This window comes from Hyla sarda, chromosome 3, assembly GCF_029499605.1.
Source record: "Hyla sarda isolate aHylSar1 chromosome 3, aHylSar1.hap1, whole genome shotgun sequence".
In the NCBI taxonomy this organism is placed as follows: Eukaryota; Metazoa; Chordata; class Amphibia; order Anura; family Hylidae; genus Hyla; species Hyla sarda.
This window is the reverse complement of record NC_079191.1, coordinates 204847328-204871757: the sequence shown is the minus strand read 5'-3', so window position 1 is coordinate 204871757 and position 24430 is coordinate 204847328. Positions and strand designations below refer to the sequence as shown.

Below are 24430 nucleotides of genomic sequence, written 5' to 3'. Positions count from 1 at the left end.
GGAGAAAACAAAGTTCCTGTTCAGTGCAGGCAGCTACCAGTCTCTCCATAGAGCAGGAGGAGTCCACTTTGGCCACTAGACACAAAATATCTGGAATGTCACTAGTTTTCCAAAGGGAGGCAATAAGTATGCGTGCAGCAGTGAGCACGTGGAAGGCAATAGTCCTCTGAAAGATCTTGGAGATGAAGAGAGATCAGTGCCGTGCCTGGATTTAATTGTAATGGAAAGTGGAAAATCCGTGAGTGGTAAAAACCTGTTGCCAGGATGGAACAATATGCGGACAGGTCCACCAGATATGAAAAAAAACTTGCCCCTTTGAGCACCACACCTCCAACATGTTGGGTTAGCAGTAGGGTAAATAGATGACATACGATCAGGAGTATAATACCACATATATAATACATTTCTCGAGGATTCCATATGGTTAGAGCATTTAGAGAGTTGGAATGGCAAAGATTAAATATGCGACCACTGATCCTCACCAATTGAGATGCCCAAGTCTTTTTCCCAAGAGGACTTAAAAGAAAATGTCTCAGGTATAGACCTACGTTGTAAAGAACGGTAAGCTACCGAAACCCCTCCCCTTGTACCCACATGCTAATCGAAATACGTTGTGTATAATGAGTCGCCCTCCCCACCCTGCCACGAGTGATATGAGATAAAGTGGTGTAATTGAAGGTATTTATAGAAGTCCTGAGCAGGGAGTAAAAACTTTGTTCTAATGGTTTCAAAGGGTAGCACGTCTCCCTGACAACATATATCACCCAGGCAAGTAATACCCAAATCAGTCCAGTTGGAGTAAGAAACATGAGGGAGGAGGAGAGGAAGAACAGAGAATGGAGTGGAAGGAAGGGAGATCAGGGATAAAAGTAGAGAGGATAGAGCAAAAAGCCAGATATCTAGACTAGAAGATATAGAGGGGCTCAAAGTAGGAACTGAGGATTTAGTTATCACAACTTTCCAAAGTAGCAGGCACAGAGAAGGTACCTCCACTATATTTGTTTCCACGCTAAGCCAACACGCATCAGAATCCGACCTCCACCACTGATGAAGGCCGACAAGGTGCGCTGCTCTGTAATAATTAAGCAGGTCCGGACAACCCAAGCCGCCCATACTAGTAGGAAAGTATAGTAATTTAGCTGATACTCTCGCCCGCTTTCCCTGCTAAATAAAAGTCATAAGTTGTGTCTGAAGTCGTCTAATAGCTGCTAGCGGGAACGTAACAGGTAAGTTATGAAACAAATATAATATACCGGGAAGGAGAAACATTTTGACTACTGCTATGCGGCCCGACCAAGACAGAGGTGTGTGGAAATATCGTTTTATATCTTTGGAAAATTGGGTAGACAGTGCAGAGAGATTCAAAGGGACCAGAGTGGCAGGAATGGGAGAAAGGAAAATGCCCAGATAAGTAATGCCAGTAGTAGCCCACTGAAAAGGGTAAAGGTCGCATAGGGTTTGCTTGTCAGCATGGTCCAGTCGGAGAGGGAGGATAGTAGATTTCAAAGCATTGAGTTTGTAAAGACTAACAGCACTAAATAGATCAATGAGAGAAAGAACACGAGGAAGAGAAGTGAGAGGATGAGTCAACGCGATCAGGACGTCATCAGTGAAAGGCCAATTTTATGCTCAATCCCACCCACCTGGATTCCAGAAACTAAGGGGTCTATACGTATCCTTTCAGCAAAGGGCTCCATAATTAGAGTAAATAAAAGGGGAGAAAGGGGACACCCCTGGCGTGTACCATCGGAAATAGGAAAGGAGGAAGAGAGAGCTCCAGACGTAAAAACTTTGGCAGAAGGGGAAGAATACAAGGACATTAAGGCCAAAACCACCGAGGGAGGGAAACCAAATTTAGTCAAGACAGCCCGTAAAAACCCCCAGTGCACTCGGTCGAACACCTTCTCAGCATCCAGCGAAAGGAGCAGAGAAGGCGTCCGACTCTGATGGGCCGCTGCAAGGATGTTCAGAAATCGTCTGGTGCCGTGAGCAGATTGACGGCCTTTAACAAACCCTACTTGGTCCCCATGTATTAAAGTGGGTAAAATTTCAGCAATACGATTAGCCAATAGTTTGGTGTACAGCTTAATGTCCGCATTTAATAGTGAAATCGGGCGAAAGTTGGGGGGAGCTGTAGGGGGCTTGCCAGGCTTGGGGAGGGTGACTAACTGCCTCCAGCATTTCTGCTGGGACAGAGCCAGTGGAAGCAATATAGTTGAAAAGGGCAGTGAGTTGGGGAGCAATTAATGGTGCATGCAGTTTATAGAAGTCATTAACTAAGCAATCATGCCCCGGGGACTTGGCATTCTTTAACGCCCTGATCGGGTCAAGCACCTCTAAGGAGGAGAATGGGAGAGAGAGCGACTCACAGGCATTAGGAGAAAGAGAAGGGAGCGACATAGAGCTTAAGAAGTCAGAAATGGAGTCAGAAGTAGGCAGATGAGGATTATCAGAAGTAGAGAGGTTATACAGGGACTCATAAATTGCGAAAGCGTTGGCTATACCCTGTGGGTCAAAGGCCTTGGAGCCATCAGGCAAGGCGATATGGGCTATACGGCTCCGAGCCTCCTGCACTTTAACCTGCCTAGCCAACGCTTTCCCAGGCTCATTTGCTAGCCAATAGGAATTCAGTTTAAGTCGTCTAAGAGCAAGGTCAAACTTAAAAAGATCTAGAGAGTGAATGGCTTCAGTCAGTGCGGAAATGCGGGACACAACAGCTTGGGAGAAGTCCAACTTATTACGCCTATGTAGGTCAGCAAGTTCTAGTTGCAGTGCAAGACTTTTGTCCCTCACTTGTCTCCTGTGGTGGGCAGATTGTCCAATGATCTCCCCTCTTATGGTGGCTTTAAAGACACACCATAGTGTGGATGTACTACTAACAGAGCCTATATTTTGTTCAAAATAAGATGTTATGGCATCTTTCAATTTAGGGAGATATGGCGGGTGTTGAAGGACATAGGGGCTAGCCCGCCAAAGCGATGCCTTCGGGGAATGGAAGTGTTCATCTACATTAATGGTGATAGGGGCGTGATCCGACCAGGTGATGGTGTGGATTTGTGACTGGGAAATAGTTTAGTAAAGGTTTGCTAACTAAGAAAAAAAATCTATAAGGGTGTAAACAGAATGAGGGTGTGAAAAATAAGTAAAATCATGACAGCTGGGATGATGAACTCTCCAAATATCAAAAATAGGGGTAGGTTCAGGACAATTTAGGGAAGAGGTGGAGTCCACGGACGGACACAACGTAGCATTAAAATCTCCCACCACAAGGAGACGAGGGGCAGCATGTAGACGTTTAGTCTCAGCCCAGACAGGAGACCTCTTGTAAGGGGAGTTTAGACCCCTAACATTTAGAGGCTATTTTAAAACCCATAGTGGGAGGAAAGTAAACAGCAGCAGTGATACACCTCTAGCAACAACTTGGTCAGTACGACATGGCATAGAAGGCATTTGTACAATAATCAACAAGGCAGTGGATGTACTAAAAAACAACAGGGACAAAACTGGTAGAGAAAGACTACAGCACACCAACATGGTGTAGAACAAAAAAAACAGCAGAGATAAAAGTACATAGTAACCACAGTGACCCTTGGAGAGCGACACTCACTGGGGAATATGGAAGGAAAAACATAACCATATTATAACATGTACCTGACTGCTAAATTAGCTATTTAGCCCATCAAGAAAGAAAAGGGAAATAAAATATAACATTAAGAAGACTTTCTCTTCCCATACTGTACCACAGTCCATTCCATAGACAGCCTCCGTGGTGAAGATCCCGAGGTCTCCTGATCCTCCGGTGAAGATGAGGATAGTTGCCAGGCATGGCAGAGATTCAGTAGATCCTCCGGAGATGATGCAGAATGCTTGGAACCTTCAAATGTGGCAATAATTTTAGTCGGGAAGCCCCACTTATATGGGATCCCGTGAGCTCGTAGGAGAGCTGTACCTTTGGAGAATTTCAGACGGCGAGAGAGGGTGGCAGCAGAAAGGTCTGCAAACATGGACAGGTGGGAGAAGCGGGTAGGCAGCTCAGGCGGGTGGCGGGCAGCCATTGCTATATTCTCCTTTATATGTAAAAAGAGGTGATGCACCCGGTCGAGCAGCAAGTCCTGCGAGGAGGCCGAGGGAAGTAAGGCCGCAAAGTAGTCGGTCATAAAACCAGCCAGGTTGTCGGTTTTCACCTCTTCTGGGACTCCACGGATCCGGAGGTTGTTCCGTCTAGAACGATCCTCCATATCATCCAGCTTAGCACAGAGAGCTCCCATCTCCTCCTCCAGGGCAGAGACACTGTCCACCATAGAGTTGTGAGCAGAGGTGAGTTCCCCATTTTCGACTCAACATGGGAGGTGCGGGACCCAAGAGAGAGGATGTCCTGCTGGATACTGGACACTGCCGCTCTGATCTCACTCCTGATGGTGGAGGTGAGGTCCACAGCCACAGCTAGCAGGGCCACTTCGGTAAGGGCAGGAGAGTCACCACGAGGCTGGTCCATGGAAGCAGGCGTATGCACCGGGGAGGTAGGTAAGGGAGGCAGCAGTGAATGGGAATGTGCTGAGCCCACCAAGCTCGGAGATGAGATCCCAGATGGAGAAAGCACCACTTCAGGAGCTGGGGAACAGTGTCTTGCTGGAGCTGTGTCTGCGCCGACAGCTGGCTGGCAGGCCTCCGGCGCTATCTTGAGACTCCGCAGCAGGGAAGAATTGAGTTAATTTTAGCGGACTCTTCTTCCCTTTTTTATGTGCGTGCCATAGCACAACACAGTCAGGGACAGCTGGCAGTGCTGGGAATAGCAAATAGGGCGAGATATAGCCAGTGTGTGCCGTGAGTTACCGGAGTCAGATGGAGCTCACAAGTTAAGAGTCCTCCGCCATGTGCGTCCAGGCCACGCCCGGGAAACCTTTTTTCTTAACTGCTGCCTGTTTCAGAACTTTATCCAGAACAGACCAGACACTAAGTTACCCTGTAAGGGGATTGCACATAGTTTATTTTAGGAAGTGGTGTCACCCTGCAACTTTTGAGCCTTAAGGATCGTATTACAGAATTAGAAAATGCTGCAAATGTAGCTGTTATCCTGACTGACTCCCCTGAGGCATCAATTAGAAAAGCAATAGTTAACTTAAAGGGGTAATTCCAGGCAAAACATTTTTTTTATATCTATCAACTGGCTCCGGAAAGTTAAACAGATTTGAAAATTACTTCTATTAAAAAATCTTAATCCTTCCAATAGTTATTAGCTTCTGAAGTTTTCTGTCTAACTGCTCAATGATGATGTCACCTCCCGGGAGCTGTGCATGATGGGAGAATATCCCCATAGGAACTGCACAGCTACCGGGACGTGAGTCATCAGAGAGCAGTTACACAGAAAACAACAACTCAACTTCAGAAGCTAATAACTATTGGAAGGATTAAGATTTTTTTAATAGAAGTCATTTACAAATCTGTTTAACTTTCCGGAGCCAGTTGATATATAAAAAAAAGTTTTGGCCTGGAATACCCCTTTAAACATAGGAATAGAGAATAAAATCTTTTCCCTAGGTGTTTTATTTTCTAAGTGATTTTCGTATTCCTTCAGCCAAACAAAGAGGGATCTCGCAACACTTATGGCAGCTACGCTTTGGTTAATTAACTCTTTAGTTGAATACCAGAATCTCCTTACCATCCATTTTTCTATCCATGGGTTGGTCCTTTAAGCTGAGAGGTATCTTCAAAAGGGTAAAAAGGTTTTCATTACAACTTTAGAAACCTGAACATCGATCTTTGGAATCTCATTGTAAAGTTTAACGTACTGATCATCAAAATGAAATTGGGAGTAAAAATCTTTATCAATCTGAAACCTTTTTTCTATATCTTGCCATTGCTTATGAATAAGATTTTTTGTGTTTTCATGCACATAAAAAAAAAATCAGCTTTTTCTGCATATTAAGGCTAGCAAACATTTGATCCAGAATGGAGGTCTGCTCTGGAACATCAGCAATATTCATGGCGCTTCTAACCTTTGCAAACAGAATATTTATATCCCCAGAAGAATAATACAGTGACACCCTGACCTACGATGGCCCCGACATACGATCACTTCAACATACGATGGCCTCTCCGAGCCAACATACAATGCTTTTGTATGTCGGGGCCATCGCATAAACGGCTATCCGACAGCGCAGACTGCTTCAGCTGCCACCGGATAGCCGTTTACGGTGCCCCGTGTGGTCCGCTGACGATCACTTACCTGTCCTCGGGGCTCCGGCGCGTCATCTTCGGGATCCCCTGCATCGTCGGCGCTCTCCATCGTCGTCATCACGACACTGCGCGCGCCGTCCTGTCATCCAATAGGAGCTGCGTGCGTAGCGACGTGATGGTGGCGACGGAGAGCGAGGATGCCGGGGAAGCAGAGGCCTTGCTGGAGCGTCGGGGACACACCGGGGACGCGGCGACATCCCGGGCAGCAGGGACGAGCGGTGATGGTACGTAGCTGCGGGGACAGGCGAGTACAACTTCCTATACTTTACATTGCACGGATCCCTCAACATACGATGGTTTCAACAAACGATGGTCCGTTTGGAATGGATTACCATCGTATGTTGAGGGACCACTGTACTACTTTTATAGTAACATAGATAGTATGGTCAAAAAAAGACCTACATCCATCAAGTTCAACCAAGGAATTGAAGAGAAGGGGTATGGTGGGATGAAGGGGAAGGGATGTGATTATATTTCTGCTTAAGCATTAATGTTATTTTGTTCTAGGAACTTATCTAATCCTATTTTGAATCCTTCAACTGTTCCTGCTGTGACCAGTTTCTAAGGTAGACTGTCCAATAAATTCCCAGTTCTTATGGTAAAGAAGTAGTGTAGCCCCTTGAGACCAAAACCTTTTCTTCTCCAGACGGAGGGAGTGCCCTCTTGTCCTTTGAAGGAGTTTAACCTGGAACAGTTTTCCCCATATTTTTTGATTGGGGCATTTATATTCTTATATATGTTGATCATATCCCCCCCTTAAACGTCTCTTCTAAGGACTAAACAAATATTCTTTTAATCTTTCCTCATAGCTAAGATGTTCCATGCCCCATATTAGTTTAGTTGCATCTCTCTACACCTTTATCAGGTCCAAAACGTCCCTTTTATGATAGTTATCCTCCCTCTGAGAAAAAGATTGCATAACGTCACCCTCTTCTTCAGTTAGAATTAACTGACAAAATATCAAGGCCTGAATCTGAGTCAGTATCTTAATGAAGGGCTGAAATTATTGTGAATAAAGATCCATAATTGGAGGGGATCCATAAAACACAGTGTAGGCATAGCAGGAGAAAAAAAAGCCTTTACCTCCCCATTCCATTAAGGATGGGGATTCTTCTTGAACAATTTTGCAGGGTTTGCATAAGGGTTTAGTATAACCTTCAGGTAAAATCCATGTACAGGTAGGTAACATAACAGTACTTGAAGGTAGAAAACTTTCCAGAGTAAAGCATGGTGGTAGCTTAGCTATGTTAATCTAACCCTGCTTCTGCAAATTCCTTCAATGACTACCAACTTCCCAGTGAATCCAGATCTTCTGAAACAACTAGGAGCACATTTATCCTCTGTAGCATCCTGTATGTCACTCTAAACTAGGCTCTCCTTAAAGATACAGTCCTCTGAAGGATGATCGTGTGGACCACATACCACTTAGATGCCCTCTTCCTGTTTGAAGTGTTGTTTCCAATCTATACAGTCTGGATTGTTTCAGTAAGAGATGTTAGGAATCATCTTTGCCTGGTTCAACAGAGCTCAGGTAACATTAGTAGTACATAACTGCAGAATATTACACTGTAAGGCTAAAAATAAGAGGTTCCCCAATCAAACTATAATACTATTTGAATACATACAACCCTGTCAGGGACCTGCTGACCTGTACAATTTCATATACCTGCTAATTGCCCTCAATATCATTCAAAAATGACCTTCTTGAAAATGAAGAAAGTATTCACTTACTTTTCAATAGGGCCGATAAAGACACTGTGATTGTCTCCTTCGCTATCATCAAAGTACTGCAACTGGGTTGTGGTATTCCTCAACTTCATTCGAGTTTCAGATATAACCTGCATACAAAGCAAAAAGAATAAAGACAGGAAGCACTACTAGGATTAGAGACTTAGAATTCCAAAGAAAGTCAAATTTGTTGATTTACAGACTGTTATGTAAACCCCTTCTAAACATTTGACGTACATGTAGGTTACATCATAGGACAGGGAGTATGACTGCTCCATACGCTGTGGGTGCTGGCTGCTATTTGCAACAGACTTACTCCAGTCCCAGATGATCCCATGATGATAACCATCCCCATATGCTATATTCAGTAGCAGTAGTGGCATCTAGGTGGTTAGAAAGCAAGTATTGGTCCCTTTTGTCCTTTGTTCAACCCCTCTCTCACCATTAGGCCATGTTTGTACCATAGACAGGGTATAATTTTGTTCCACATTAAATATTTACACTCATTTAGCAGATTTTTTTTTATACATTTTTAGTTTATCATCATTTTTTGCACCGTATCTACAAAAGTATCATGCTGCAGGCATTTCAATTCCACACAAAGGTACCTTTACAAGTAACGAGAAAGACAACTACAACACTTGAAAAATGAGAAGAACATAAAATACTTACACTTCTAGTTATGTGGTCCTTTTGAGTTGAAGCGAGTGAAGGTGTTTCTTGAACATTATTGGTAAAGGCAACAAGTCGTCGATTAGCTTCTTCAAAGACAAGTTTTGATAAAAATTGTGGAATTAAGTTCTTTTTTTCAACGTCAGTATGTATCTTTTCGAAACAAAGAATCTCATGTCCATTCAGAGGCTTTTCAAAGATGAGCACAATGTACTGTTCTTCTATATCTAAAAAAAAAAAAAACATTTAAAAGGTGTTATCCAGCAACAGAAAGGTGTCAAAAATAAAAAAAAATAAAAGAACAAATGTGTCAAAAAGTTTGATAAAGCAACTCAAATATATGGTCATTAACCTAAGTGCAGAGATTTTTCATTCCAGCTCTTATAGTAAGGATCTTACTATAAGATGTGATGTCATCCTCAGCAGTGAACTCTGTCCCCTATCTTCCCCTAGTGTCAGTATAGGACCATAGTGATGTGGAAGGGCTGGTTTTACTGCTCATTAGTTTAGGATGCCTCACTGCAGTGTTGTGTGGGTTTAGAACATTCTCTGTCACAGCAGTGGCTTTGGTTCCTTGCTGCCTCATGTATTGAGTCAAGCTTGTCTGTAAAACCAGCCCTCCCCTTCAAATCACTGCTGACACTAGGGGAGTTGTAGTAGTATACAAATTAATACTCTTCTGGCATTTCACATTTAAGAGTCTTAGAAAATGACTAGAGATTTTAATTAGCCAAGCCAAAATCCCTCCTAGAAGAGAGAGTCTTATTAGGGTTCTTTGCCCCTTGTCAGTACAGAGTAGGGCAATACTAGTAATTCTCATTAAATAATTCTCGGACATCTTTTCTCATAAGCTCTGTGTTTCACTTACTCCTCCAGGAAATGCATGACCAAAAAGCCAAGTAGGTGTTTAAAGGGGTTGTCCAAGAATAGAAAAACATCTAAAAAACCCCACCCTGTCTGTCTTCAGGTTGGGTGTGGTTCTGCAGCTCAGTCCCATTGAATTGAATGGAGCCAAGTTGTAATACCACACCCAAAGTGGGGACAGACAGGGTGCGGGCTTTGAAAGAAAAAAAAGGTCTATTTTTGAATTCCTGGATAACCCCTTTAACAACTGTCTTTATGGTCTGCTAATGACAGCTTTTATTGTATGGTCTTAGACAGTGAACAGAAATTCCCCCAACTGGTCATAAATTTCTCAGAATTACATGGACAGCATAACACAGAGCTAAAAGAAAATATATTCCACAATTGTTATTTTTGCATTTACTAAAAACAGGCATGCCAGGAAAGGCTACCGGCCCTCTTTAAAGGGAACCTGTCACATTAAAAATAATGTTTATTTGCAAGTAGCATGTGACAGAGTACGTGAAGCTGATGAAATATAATGTGCAAAAAACCCTGCCAATTCTGGGCTCAGAAGTCAAGGGACAGCTTCTTCTTATGAGTATGCATACAACAATAAATGACAAGCACTGATTAAGAATACCCACTGGACTCCTGAGCCTAGAAAGAACAGGGATTGTGTAACTGACAGCTCCATTCATAATGTATACTATCACCTATACAAAATGAATGGGGTGTTCCTGTAAGACATTACTTGCACATCCAAGCGGAGCAGGGCAGAAACTGTGAGAGAATTATGAAAGCAGCCGAGCAAGCATTACCAGTTCTGGAAAAAGTGTGGGCTATAAAGATGGGTCCACATAGATATATTAGACATTTATGGAATATGCTGAGCCTAAGCTGGGATCATGTTCCAGGGTGCCGTGTATCCTCAAAATTGTAAAAACCATGACCTCTAGTGGGGATTCAAATGACAGATTTCCTCCTTGTTTGACGTGGAGGAGGAAAAAGGATTATTGGAATAGACACCCCACCATGGTGTCCAGATGGAAAAGAATATATCGTCACGGAGCCAGTGATAGTACTTGAAAGTGGTTAATAAACAATACATCAAACCCTATTCCTCCGGTCACAGTAAAACCAGCCTCAAAACACAACTTAAAAGTTTAAAAAGACAAAACGAAAAGCGAAACAAAAAACTAACAAGACTTACTTGCAGCCTTGCAGTCATACCATCCAAGTCCATTTTGTTTGCTCATCTTAAACTGTAAACGCAGCTTGTTACAGAGAAACGGAGTACTTTGATAAAAGACTAGCGAAAGTTTTCTCGCACAGCACCACTCACACTTTGTAAGTTCAGACGTTTTCAGGAATAATTCTTCAGGAAGACCTTCAGCATCAGGTGCTATAAACCAGAAATACATCATTCTCATTATTCATATTCAACAACTTTATTACTGATTAGAAATAAAACTATAAATAACACAAACAATTAATGCTAGAGCCATTTTATTACTAAATAGAGGACAGCTCTAAAGAAAGAGTCCTGCAAAGAATATTCTGTGCAACAATATAACAAGGTGTATAAACAAAGTGGAAATTAATTTAATGTATTGTTGCTAAATATTATATCTAAAAAAAAATACACCATTCAAAAACAATACATAGAAAAAAAAAAAAACAATTTTGTTTTCTCACTGTGACCTTTATCTCCAACAGATGGTCGCATAATTTATATATATTAGGGATCGACCGATTATTGGTTTGGCCGATATTATCGTCCGATAATCACGATTTTGGGCATTATCGGTATCGGCAATTACCTTGCCGATAATGCCCCCCCAAACCCCCCCCCCCCCCCCCCCCACACACACCGACCTGCGACACCGCGACCGCCCGCCGCGTCGCACCCCCCACCGCACCGTCCCGGCCCCATTGCCTCCCCATCCCCGGTTTTATAATTACCTGTTCCCGGGGTCAACGCTACTTCTGGCTCCTGCTGCATCCTGCGTTACGCTGTGCGCAATGACGAGTGACGTGACGCGACGTCACCGTCAGTGCGCACAGTGACAGCTCAGGAGGACGCCACCGGAGCCAGATGTAGAGTGGACCCCGGGAACAGGTAATTATAAAACCGGGGATGGGGGAGGCAATGGCGCCGGGGCGGTGCGAGTGCGGTGGGGGGTGCGACGCGGTGCAGTGCGGTGGGGCGGGCGGTTTCGTGATAGGACTCAGGACCCCCGGACAGGCAGGGGGAGAGAAGCAGGTGGCGACGGTGGTCTATGGCACCGCAAAAGCCGCTGCAGTTCATTGATTTAAAGCGGCTGCTTTAAATCAATGATCTGCAGCGGTGTGTGGGGGTGGGGGGAGATAAATAGCCGATAATTTATACCGGAATATCGGTATAAATTATTGGCCCTAACCTCCATAAATTATCGGCCCTAAAAAAAACTATATCGGTCGATCCCTAATATATATATCTTGTAAAAAAAAAAGTTGCAGCACTACAAGATCACAACAGGTGATTTATTCCAAAACAATAAAGTGGTGTGTCAGCCCACATTAGGGCGTTTTTCAAACTTGAATAAAAAAAAAAATAAGAAAAAACATATGTTAACTTTTTTTTTTCTTTTTTTGGGGGTATGTGCATTTTCATCTGGCTGCTTGCAATCTACTTGTTTTGCATTTATTTCCAACCCAACAAAACTCGCCCAAATTAAAACAGAATAAGTGAGTTTCTTACCTTCGAGTACTATCTTTATGAAGTCTACACAAAACTAAAAAAAAAAAAAAAAAAAAGGATTACATGAATATTACATCAATATTTTTTTTCTAACAAGCTGCTGAACAAAATATTGTTCAGAATGTCAAACAAACTTATCCTGTCTGGATATTGTGGTTATACAAGTCCACCTAATGGGGGGATGTATTATTGCACTTGTGCCTATAAAAAATGTTATGACCATCTTGTCTTTAGCATAGATATTATGCTATGATTTGTGTTTTCTTAAGCACATTTTCACCTTGCTCTCCAGTCTTTTTTTCTGACAGATATTGGGAAGTGAGGTTCAGGCTAAATTCACACGGCCTGAAAAGCCAGGAAAATGCACTAAATTCATCACACAATGACAATATAACAAATCAGGTGCATGTGAAGAAGTGCAAGCCAGAGTGTCCAGTGCTGGTGGTCACCCATGCTCTGTTGCTCAGTCAGACCACCTGGAACTTATTGTATAGTATAGGTAAAGTAATGACTGCTATTGTGAAGCCCACCCAAAAATAATTAGCACAGAAGCAGCTTATGCTGAACACATCTGAACACATCTGGTGGACCTTTTTAGAGCAAATTAAAAATAAAAGTAAAAAATTATTTTGATTATCATCAAACTGATGATTGATCTAAGACATGTAACATTTAAATGCATGACAATGCAGATTCATGAAAGAATCAGTTTATCTTGCAGAATAAAGGACTTTATGCCCCATATTCAGCTATACATTAACTTTGGTCTTGAAATGCAGGACACATTTTATATGAAGTCCCATCAACTTAAAGAATCAAACAGGTCCTAGTTAAGGTGTGGTAAATCCCATAGGCTATACAAAACCACCAAAGTAAGGAAACACCATTCCCTCAGACCCCAAAATAAGTGTAACACTATGGGGGGGGGGGGGGGTTGCAGCTAATAGCAAGTATACCTGGTATTAAATGATTTGCTATTTGTGCTATTTGCCTCAAATTTTCAAAAGCCAAAACACACTTCTGAAAATGAGGCACAGAAAACACTGTATAAGGCACAAAATAAAGAGCCCCCTATCAGTTTTATCTGTATTCTTAGTAACTGCTAACTTTTAAAGCATATGGCCAGCTTCCACAAAGGCATGCTGCATCCCGGTAGAACTGTAATGCAAAAATACTGCTGCACACTGGTTAACCCTAACTATTGGAGTATGTAGTTCACATGTAAGAATATTACAAAGAAAAACTACATATGAATGATTACTCTAGAATAGGATACACAATGACATTTGACACTCATCAAAATAACTTGCAATGTCTCTTTTTAGAATATCATTGGAATTTTATACTCACCACAACAGGCTCTACTATCTGTCGGTAAAAGGTCCCTATACGCACATTCCTACAAACAAGGATCATGCTTTCACAAGGTTTTGCAGGACAGGGTAACATACTGGTTGGTTCACTAGGCAACTCTATCTGGGCAACTTTACGACGCTTTACAGGAGTTGTAGTTACGGAATTGCCAAACTGTGAATTAAATAATTAGAATTAGTAATGACAGATTAACAAAAAAAGAAAAAAAAAAGGGAGGGGGAGAAGCAAAAATAAGGACAGAAAAAAAAAAAGAAAAGAAAAAGACAGCAATGAAAAAAGTAGATTTTTTTTTGTACTCACCATAAAATCTCTTTCTCATAGCCTTCATTGGGGGACACACTATTGAGTACATGCTCTGGTTCCCTGGCAGGATATAACCACCCACCTGCCGTGAGGAAACTAGTTTTGTCCCAAAAGCAGTAGGAGAAGTCAACAAGCAGTGTCCGAAAGACCCTGAAGAGGAATCCCAGAAAAAAAAAAAAACAGAACCAGAAAGATTATGCGGACAAGACAAGAAGAAATGGGTGGGTGCGGTGTCCCACAATGAAGGCTGCGAGAAAAAGATTTTAGAGAGAGTACAAAAAAAAAAAAATATCTACTTTTCTCGGCCGCTCTTCATTGAAGGACACACTATTGGGACATACCAAAGCAGTCCCCTGGGGTGGGAATAACAACCACCAGAGAAAATGGGTCAGTCCAGAGACTGAACCACAACCGCTGCAAAGCAAGCGAGACCCTGGGCCGAGGGGCAACCGGGGGAAGGAAGAGAACATCTAGAAACCCCCGCATCCCCCGGAGGGGGCAAGTACACCAAAGAAAGTGTCCTGTGTCAGAGACCTGGGAACTATTGGCCTCATAGAGGAACAAGAATGGCCATCCTGGGGACTCAAGAACTGTGCACAATCCTGGAGGAAGGAAGAACCCAAGTCCAAGGAGACCACAGAACCAGCCAGAGTACCATCCCGGCTGGTAAACACCGTGGAAAGGGGAACGGCAAGAGAACCCCATCCAGTGAATCAACCGATTCAAGAGAACATGGCGAGAAAACACCATGGAGATCTGCGTATGTCTGAAAAAGCGCAAGCACACAGAAAGTGAAGGCTAAAACCTTTAGAAAACAGAAAGAGAGACGAGAACTGTGTGTTGAGAGGCATGGTGCATACTAAGGTCACCTGAACCGTAGGCTTCCGGTTCCAGAACCACCATCCCAGGATCACACCACGAGAAAATCAGGAGGAAAGGAACTCAAAGAAGATGACACCCAGTGTGAATCGCAGTAAAAAGCAGGACAAGGGAAATACGTCCACACAAGCTTAAATTTGGACAAACAAGGACCGGAAAGCCCTGAGAAGGAGCATCCTTGAGCACCAGAGCAGGTGACATGAGAATTGGAAGCTCTATGAACTCCTAAAAGGTCCCACACCCAAAGTGGAGGAGCAACCCCAGCCACAGCAATATGCTCCGGGCATTGTACTTCTAAGACAAGACCAGAAGTAGCACAGAACTGCGACACCGTCCCCAGTGGAAGCAGAGAGGAGTTGGGCAGAAATGCCATGCATGCCCGAGACCCCCACCCTCACAACAACCCCCAAACCTCGGACCCAAGTGGTCCGAATGGATCCGAAAACTTCGAGGCAAAAGCCAGTAAGGACAGGAGGGAGAGGGAAAAGGGAGCCTAGCTGGAACTCCCAAGTTCAGGGCACATAAAGGCTACTCCTGCAGACTGTTGCACAAGTGCGGCACAACCGACTGGGTCAGAAGGAAAGATGGACCCACCAGCCAGGAGGTCCCCACCAAGGAAGAACGATGGCAGGAACCATACCACAGCTGAGCCCGACCGCCACAGCTGAGCCATAGAAGACTGTATAAATTCCTCCCGCAGAGGAGAGAGTCAAGGCTGCTTGAACAGCAGGCAACCCACAAAGAGAGTAAAGTGCCAGGCTGCAATAGTAAGCAGAGAGCACACAGGCATAACCGGTGGGACATCCTCCTGATTGCTCAAGCAAACCAGGAATCCAGTTTGATACCCCACAAGAACCGGGAGAGAGAAGGCACCACTTTGGCAGAGGCAATGCACTGCAATCAGGTTACAAGTGGAGAGGGAACAAGAGGCAGTCATGGAGAACGCAGGCAGTGGTTGTGCAGAGCTCCAGTGGGTGACAATAGCAACCCATGCAAAACACATACCAAAGGCACGGAGAAGCAGTGCATATCCCAGGAGAAATGCAGGACACTCGTGCTAGGTAAAACAAAAGGACTATGAATGCCCATAAGATGCAACATACAGTTGAGGAGGTAAGTCCTTAAAACGAAACCCTGGGACGAAACCCTGGCCCTTGGAAGAAAAAGGCAGACGCTGTGACAACAGAGCCATGCTGGCCCTTGTCCAAAGGCAAAGGCTCAGACGACTGAGCCACCCAGCATAGAAAGGTAGGAACTCTGGAAGGATACCCGGAGACATTGGGGGGGGGGGGGGGGGGGGTGAATGAACACATCATGGTGCCCTATCAGGCCTGCTGCAAAAAACAAAACAAAAAAACAAACAAAAAAAAAAACACACACACAAGCATAGCAAACGTCCAGCAGCAAAAGAATAGGCCAGGAGCCGCTACTTTTCAGCCCACGGCATGACCGTGTCAAAAACGGGATAGTTGCTGAGTCTACAAGGATCTGTAGACAGCAACCACATCCTACCTTCTAGGAGTGCCAGTTCCTCAAGGCACAAAAACTTCTGGGGTAGACGTAGGAGCTGTAGGATGCATGAAGCGTGGGGAACCATGCAGACACAGTCTGGCTTACCCATGAGGTTCAAGAAACACACACAGTCAATGAACGGGAACCTGACGCAGAAGGCGGGATACTGGATGTCAGCCGTTTGATCAGCAGGTATGTGACCTGGCGAATAAAGAAACCAGGGATCACTGAACACACACAGTCTGAACGCACAGTGTAAATCCTTCCAAACCTCACACTGAAGGAGGGTTACCGGTCCTCCGAGGTGGGCATGGCAGGCAGGAGATTGGTGAATTATTAGAGGAGACCTCGCAGACTCAATTCCACCAGTGGGGTACCTAAACCCCTGCCATGGCACGGGAATGCATAATAGCAGCACTGACAGTCTGGCTGCTTGAGATAAAAAGATTAAACCCGCAGGTTAGCTCCTTTGGACCCAGACTCTGCCTCAGGTGCTTCAGATATGCCACAGGAGACCTGGCAGTGTACGAGGCCAAGCAGTCTAAGTCCCTAGTACCCGAAGGGACACTCTTCCGTACGTCACACACTAGTAGTGAGGGACGGAAAACTCAAGACTTGTATGCAGTAGCCCTGGATGGGGAACCGGTGGAGGTTGTTAGGCAATATCTAATTGGCAGCAACCTTGTCTTTTTGGATATATTATAATTATCTGCTATATCCTATTGTAAATCCCGATATCAATGATTCAGGTAATTTGTTTGTTTGGCAGTTCCCCCTAGAAGGATAGTTTGGCTGCTAATCAACCATTAGATTTTATTTGGTGAAGGCACTCATGTTGTGTTTGGTGGATATTCTAAACTACCGTAATAAAAGCTATGTTTTATGCACTATCCTTTGAGTAAACTTTCACACTTTATTATTTATATTGACTGCAGGATAGATACCAACTAGTGTGGTTAATGGGACCCCCACATACCCATTGTCATCAACAGCACAGATAGGTCAGCATTGTGCCCTTAAAGGGGTTATCCATACACATGTATTGTGGTAATCCTGTCGACTACACCAACTTATGTAGTTTTAAAGGGGTTATCCATGAAAAAAAACTTTTTTTATATATCACCTGGCTCCAGAAAGTTAAACAGATTTGTAAATTACTTCTATTAAAAAATATTAATCCTTTCAGTACTAATGAGCTGCTGAAGTGGAGTTGTTCTTTTCTGTCAAATTGCTGATGACACCTGTCTCGGGAACTGTCCAGAGTAGAAGCAAATCCACATAGCAAACCTCTCTTACTCCATGCAGTTTCCGAGACAAGCAGAGATGTCAGCAGAGAGCACTGTTGCCAGACAGAAAACAACAACTCAACTTCAGCAGCTGATAATTTAAGGTTTTTTAATAGAAGTCATTTACAAAGTTGTTTTACTTTCTGGAGCCAGTTGATTATATATATATATATATATATATATATATATATATATATTAAGTTTTTTTCCTGGAATACCCCTTTAATTGCGACCAAATTGCCAACAGCCGAAGCAAATCACTTGACAACCGCCAAGGATGTGGTACAAACAAAAACTGCCTCACTTGCAGAGCAAGATGGCCATGTCCTCAGGAAGGTATCCGAGAGACTCCCTTGGCCAATTTCAGAGGGTTCCCAACATGCCTTCTGTAGGATCTGTTAGGGTAGCCATATATGTCAGAGGTAGAGTGGCGGACTAGACAGACGGGACACTGGAGAACCCCCCAGGGAGGAGATATCCCTTGCAGACCCGGTCCAGAGGAAATGGGTATAGGGTCTGTAGTCCTGTGCTCTTCAGAGAACTTCATTCCGGATGTTTCCTGGCCGTGTACAGGAACTTGTCTGATTCAGCATGAGGACTGAATGTCCCAAAAAAAAGGTGTCCTTGATTGCCAAACAGGACATCCACTATGTCTGCTGTGCAAGAAAACTCCTCCGCAACTGACCCTTGGTCCGAGCTATACTCTGACAGTAGCAGAGCTTGAGTGGACCCCAGGAGACCTTCTCAGCGGCAACCCAGATCGAGAGCTGGTGGCCGGGAAACAGGATTGGGTCCCGGGAGCCCTAGGAAGGAGTGACACAAGACTTGGGGCGGACAGTGGGGAGGGGTAGGGCGGTAGCATTTCCACTGGAAGATCGGAAGGGCAGAGGGGTTGATCGGTCTGTTGTGCGACAGAGTGACAAAATCTATTCTAAACATTTCTAGAATAATCGGGCCTCCGGGATCCCTGAAGGTTAATGCACCCAGACAGTAGGGATTATACCCATTACATTAAGTCACTCCTCTTGGTCCTGCATATATATATCCTTCTTACCTCCCCAGAATTGTTAGCCCGTGTAGATGGATCAGTGATCCATGATATGGTTTTCTCAGATCACTCCCCTATCTCTCTTTAACTGACAGACTTTTACACGAAAAAGGGACTGATTTTCAGTGGCGCTTCCCAGAGTATATGTCGAAAGACGACATCTTTGTTGATTCCCTGTGAAGTTGGTGGGGAGAATTCTCCTGGCACAATAGCGAACACATCACTGATGCTTCCCTTTACTGGAATCAGCTAAATCTGCCCTGCGGGGACGTTTCATCGTATTCATGTCCACTGTGAAAAAGAAGTCCCTCCACCACTTTCAAGCAGCAAGCAGGTTGCTGCTATCGGCCTATACTCATTATGTCTTCTGTCCATCTGCTCCAGCTTTGCAGGCGTGGAAGGAAGCCAAGGCAACTTTTGACCTCTGGTCTGAACACAAATGTATGGCTTCTTTTTCACGATTTAAGGTGGAATTGTTTCGTTTGGGGGAACAAGTCCGGTCGCTACCTTGCACGCCCAGCCAAAGGACTGCGACCTCCCCAACGTTTCCCTGCCTTGAGGGATAAAACAGGGATGCTGCTTTCAGACCCCAAAACAATTAACTCCTTATTCTGTGACTTCTATACGTCCCTCTATTCCTCTTCCTCAGCAAACATGGCATTGGGTAGATCATTTCTGGAGTCGGTCCGGTTGCCCTCCTTATCTGCAGAACAGTGTGCTGCCTTGAACGCAGATTTCTCGGAGGCTGAAGTCAAGCAGGCCATAAAACGTCTCCATAATGAGAAGGCTCTGGGCCCAGATGGGTTCTCGGGGGGCTTTTTTAAAGTACTGGCTGATCAGATCACGACTCTTGATGACCTATTTCAATCACCTACTACAGTGTGGTAACCTGCTCCTGCACGCCAATGTAGCCACTATTAAGCTTACTGAAACCAAACAAAGATCCTCTCCTACCCTCATCTTACCATCCTATTTCTCTCATCAATCAAGACCTTAAAACTGGCATCTAAAATTCAGGCGGACCGCCTCAGTGCGTTCGTTCCCTCCCTCACAGGTTGGCTTTGTACGTCATTCGTCAGCCGTTGTGAATATACGCAAGATACTGTCCATTCTGGACAGGGTGCAGAACCACCCCCCAGCCAGGTGAATCGCCCATCTTACTGGCCCTTGATGCCAAGAAGGCTTTTGACAATGTTTGATGGGCTGGGGATGGTGCTGGACAAGGTGGGGATAGTGGGCCATTTTCGCACCTTTTTAAGGGGTCTGTACTCCTCCCCTCAAGCACAGGTCCATATCTCCGGATTCCTTTCCCAACCATTCCCTCTTTTTAAAAGGGAACAAGATAGGGATGCCCCCTCTCTCCCCTTCTATTTAATCTAGACCTAGAACCTCTTGCAAGGTTCTTAAGACTCTTGTTGTTCCGCGGGGTCTCGATTCAGCAAACGGCGGTCAAACTGACCCTTTTTACTGATGACATCCTGATTTTCCTAGCAGACCCGAAAGTCCACTATGGTTCGTTGATGTCCACACTGTCCCATTTTGGCTTATTCTCTGAGTAAAAAATAAACCAACTTAAAAGTGAGGCACTTCCCTTGGGTTTGGCCCGGCCGTCCTATTGGTCAACTATAGGCATCCCTGCTACGATTATTAAACCACACATTACATGCTTAGGGATTAACATAGGCAAGACAGTCCTCCTTGTATACCCTCAATCACTCGCCACTATTTAGACAGATCCATGATGAATTGATACGCTGGTCCCATCTTCCTCTCTCCTTTCTAGGGAGGTGCCACCTTATCAAGATGATAAGCTTTCTGAGGCTATTGTATCATTTACAGACCTTATCCCTTCTTCTAAAGCATAAGGATGTACAGGCGCTTAATTCTGCATTTACTCGTTTTATATGGGCCAGGAGACGCCCCAGGATTGCACTTCAGAAATTAATGTTAAGGAAGAAGGTGGAGTTGCATTCCCCAACATTCGCTGTTATAACTTGGCCTGCATCTTCAGACACGTTATGGACTGGCTCCATGAATCTAGTTTTCACTCTAATATGACACTTAAGCTGATCTGGTCTTCCCATGGAAGCTCTCAGCTTGTCTGCACACCCGCATTCCTTGTCTCCCGATCCACATAAAGCGCTCTTAATGTTAGAGATACTTGTTAGTGGAGAGACACAGCAGTCGGCTCTCTAACCCCCGTTCAGCGGCTCACATGCAACCAGACAGTTCAGAAAAACCTCAGAAGAACTTCCACTCAGGGAAACACCAGCCACCTTATACTGCACCGTCTGGGGTGCGAGAGCCCACAAGTAGAAAGCAAGCAGTACACTTACAATGGAAAAGAAAGAATGGGCCGCACTCACCATTAAAGTGCAAAAAGTGTTCGGTTCTTTATTGGCAGAGGTACATCAAATCATCCAGCAGGACGTCTTACAAGAGCTTCAGCTGTCAACCATGTTCAAGCTGAAGCTCTTATAAGACGTCCTGCTGGATGATTTGCTGTACCTCTGCCAATATAGAACCGAACACTTTTTGCACTTTAATGGTGAGTGCGGCCCATTCTTTCTTTTCCATTATTAGAGATACTGTTTTGATCTGGAAAGCAGTTCATAAAGCTGTTGGCCTTCCCTTCTTGCTGTCATGACGCCTTGACCTCTGGGGACATCCTGATTTCCCCCAGGGACGTAAAAGTAGTCTATTTGAGAGTAGGCACATAAAAGAGCTTCAAGTAGCGAAACAGCTTATAAATGCAGAGGAGAAACGCTGGTTCCACCCATAGGAATTTCTAACAAACTTCTCCTTGCCGCCCCTCTCATTTCCTTCAGGTATCTCAACTTCTCTCCTTCTGCAGATCACGCCTCTGCGACCCTTCCCCTGAGGTGTCTCCCTCTCCCTTTGAGGATGTAGTAGGTCCTCAACCCCGGAAAGTGACATTGTCGTACCTTTACAACTCTTTTAACGTTTATTTCCTTAAGGTATCCAGGCAGGAGGTGTTTGCCAAATAGGAATCTATTTTACAGAATGGAGAAGCACGAGACAAGATCTTGGAGGGTTGGGCCAAGGTTCAAGCTAATGTTAGCAGTGAATGCTGGAGGGAAACCTTTTTCAAAATGATGCACTTTGGTTATCTGGGATTAAATCTCTCGGCCTCCTCTGCGTTTCCTGATAGAATTACATCCTGCCCGAAGTGCTCTAGCCCTGGTACAGACTTCTTCCACGGGATGTGGGGCTGCACAAGAACTCAGACATTTTTAGGTGGAATAGTGACTTATATTGCCAGGTACTGGAAAGTGCAGATCCCCATGACCCATCAAGCTCTTCTCTTTCCAGTGTGTCGACCCTGAGGTAGCTGCAACAGCTGGGCTGCATGGTGTTCCTCGCTTCCTTCATGTTATTCTGTTGGTGGCGAAATGTATCCTTCTCAGAGAATGGATCCAAGGTCGAGAGGCATAGGGAGAGAAATTTTAGGAAATTTTTTGCCAAGTGGCGGACTATAGGATTGCTCTCTATGATAGGTCCCAGATTGAGGCTTTTGTTTTACCGTTTAGACATACTGAATAGTACTGCCAAGCCTCCCTTAGCAATACCTTATGCCTTTCAGATGGTGTGGGATGAAGCGGGAATCCGGCTATTTAGCATGGCAGAGGAAATTTAACGAGGCCGAGTATCCTCTTCTTTGGTTTTTTTGCCCTAATTGTTCTTGTGTTTCTTCTTTCTTTCTCTATTTCTTTTACTTTTCTTTCTATGTTTTTTGTGTATTCTTGCGTATTGGTTACTGCCTGAGGCACCTTGGGTACTGTGTTACCCGCTTCTGCCTCCTATTTTTGCAGCATTTTGATAGGCTTATTGTTTTGTCATTTCTTATTATAAAATTGTAAAATTAATAATTAAAAAACAAAACCACAACATTCTAGGGCAATAGAACGGTCCGCAGGAGCGTTCTTGGAGGGAAGCTGGAAAGAGCTGGGCAGGCAGCCTTGCTGCAGGTGGGGCCAGATGGATCAGCCGAAGCGCCAGATCTAGGGTCGCCAGTTGGGGATGGAGGGAAGGCTAGTCAGACAACATGGACCCAGAATCCTGTGTCCAGCAGGCAGCAGACCACAGACTTTGACTTAGAGGGAAGAAAAAGGCAGTCAGCAGACGAACGTCCAGAGAAGGACTACAACGCCTGATGTTCTAAGCCCGGCCCTCTACCAGATCAGGCTGCAAAGGTGCCTGATTGGACGCCCCCTTAGGCCCTCAGCTCGCGAAAGCTAGGCCGAAGAAGCCTGGTAGAAGGGGAGGACTCCTAACAGAACTCCCCTGTGTTGGTCTCAGTTCCGCGCATTGTGGGGAGAAGGGGGCAGAGACTAAGGTATTATATGGCCGACACATAACGGCATCGAAAGTAATAAACTGACCCGCTGAAAACCCTCCTCCGCCTGTCAGCAAACTATGATGAGTGCATTCAGCTGACAGAGTGGAGAGGAGAAGAAGAAGCTGCTGCGGAGAAGGAGGGGACAGATCGCCCGCTCGTGGTGATAATGGCGCCCGCCACGTGACCTGAGGAAACCCGGGTTAAAATACTGTGCCCCTCAGAATCAAGGAGCCGGCGGCTGAGCAGACAAAGGAAGAAGGGCGGCTGTGCAGAATGCCCTAGCAGCACATTAACGGCGCCTCGCACGCCAGGTCCGCACAGCCCACCCGGTGCAGAAGTGAACCGCAGAAGAATAGAGCTGGCGGCTCTCAGCGATGTGAGAAAATAAATCCTGCAGCCGGGGGAAGGGCTACCTCTGCAAGTAATAAACCGCATACCAGGGTTAACTCTTAAGAGCCCCTCCGGTCCTCAGATATAGTGTGGGCCGCTGGCCAAAGCCCGGGGCTGCCTCACTGTTACCAGAGATGGGGGGGGGCGAGAGAGGGGGGGGGGGGGGGGGAGATACTCACCTTACCCGCGAATACTCACCTGCAGATGTCTTCAGCCAGCTAGGTGTCACCTGCATAATGCCAGGCTGCATCAGCAAGACGAGCAGGGACCATAGGGGGAACCGGACCCAAGGTACAACCCCTGGCGCTTGCCGTTGGCGGGAAGGGGTTAACAGCACATACTCTATGTACTGTGCCCCTTCAGCGCATAAGTGGGAACAGGTAGCATCATGCTCCTGAACCCCCACCTAAAAACAAGAACTAAAAGGGAAGGAAAAATCCTAATTAAACAGCCCTATCAAAAAAAAAATAAACGGAAAAGAACTAGCGATGGAGAACTCCAGACCTGTGTTTGCCTCCTACTGACACTAAGCTAAAACTGGTTTCCTCATGGCAGGTGGGTACCAGGGAGGAGTCTACTTTTTTTGTGCCTAGTGTCCACGCCTTCTTGTGGCTAGAGCATGTACCCAATGAAGAGCGACCGAGAAAAAGCTGATTTATGAATTATAAAAAAATTAAGTAAATAAATATATACATATAGCTACATTAATGTGTAATGTGTTTTATAAAAAAAACTACTTGTCCACGGGACTAAAATGGAGAAAAATCTACTTGTCCCTCATGACGATCCACTTGTCCGGGACAATTTTCGCTTTTACACTCTCGTTTTTTTCCTCCTCACCCTATAACAGCCATAACTACCTACTATAATGATACCTTTTAATTTTTCAATAACATTCTCTGAAACAAAAAAAAATTTATTCTGAACTTTTTACATTTTTTTAATTGCCATTTTTTTTGACTCCTGAAGCTTTAAAAAAAAAATAAAAATTTTCACATACCATGCTGGATGAGGGTTAATTTTCTGTGCCATAATCTGGTTTTTGTATCGGTACC

At 44.7% G+C, this 24430-nt stretch overlaps 1 protein-coding gene across 1 annotated transcript in view; it reads right to left on the bottom strand.

The window, feature by feature from the left end:
* Positions 1–24430, bottom strand: part of SENP6 (SUMO specific peptidase 6) — a 154818-nt gene that overhangs the window by 54868 nt on the left and 75520 nt on the right. Inside the window, 5 exon segments of the mRNA XM_056565910.1 lie at positions 7969–8075; positions 8638–8864; positions 10694–10885; positions 12224–12257; positions 13574–13750. Coding sequence (XP_056421885.1) covers positions 7969–8075; positions 8638–8864; positions 10694–10885; positions 12224–12257; positions 13574–13750 — 737 coding nt within the window.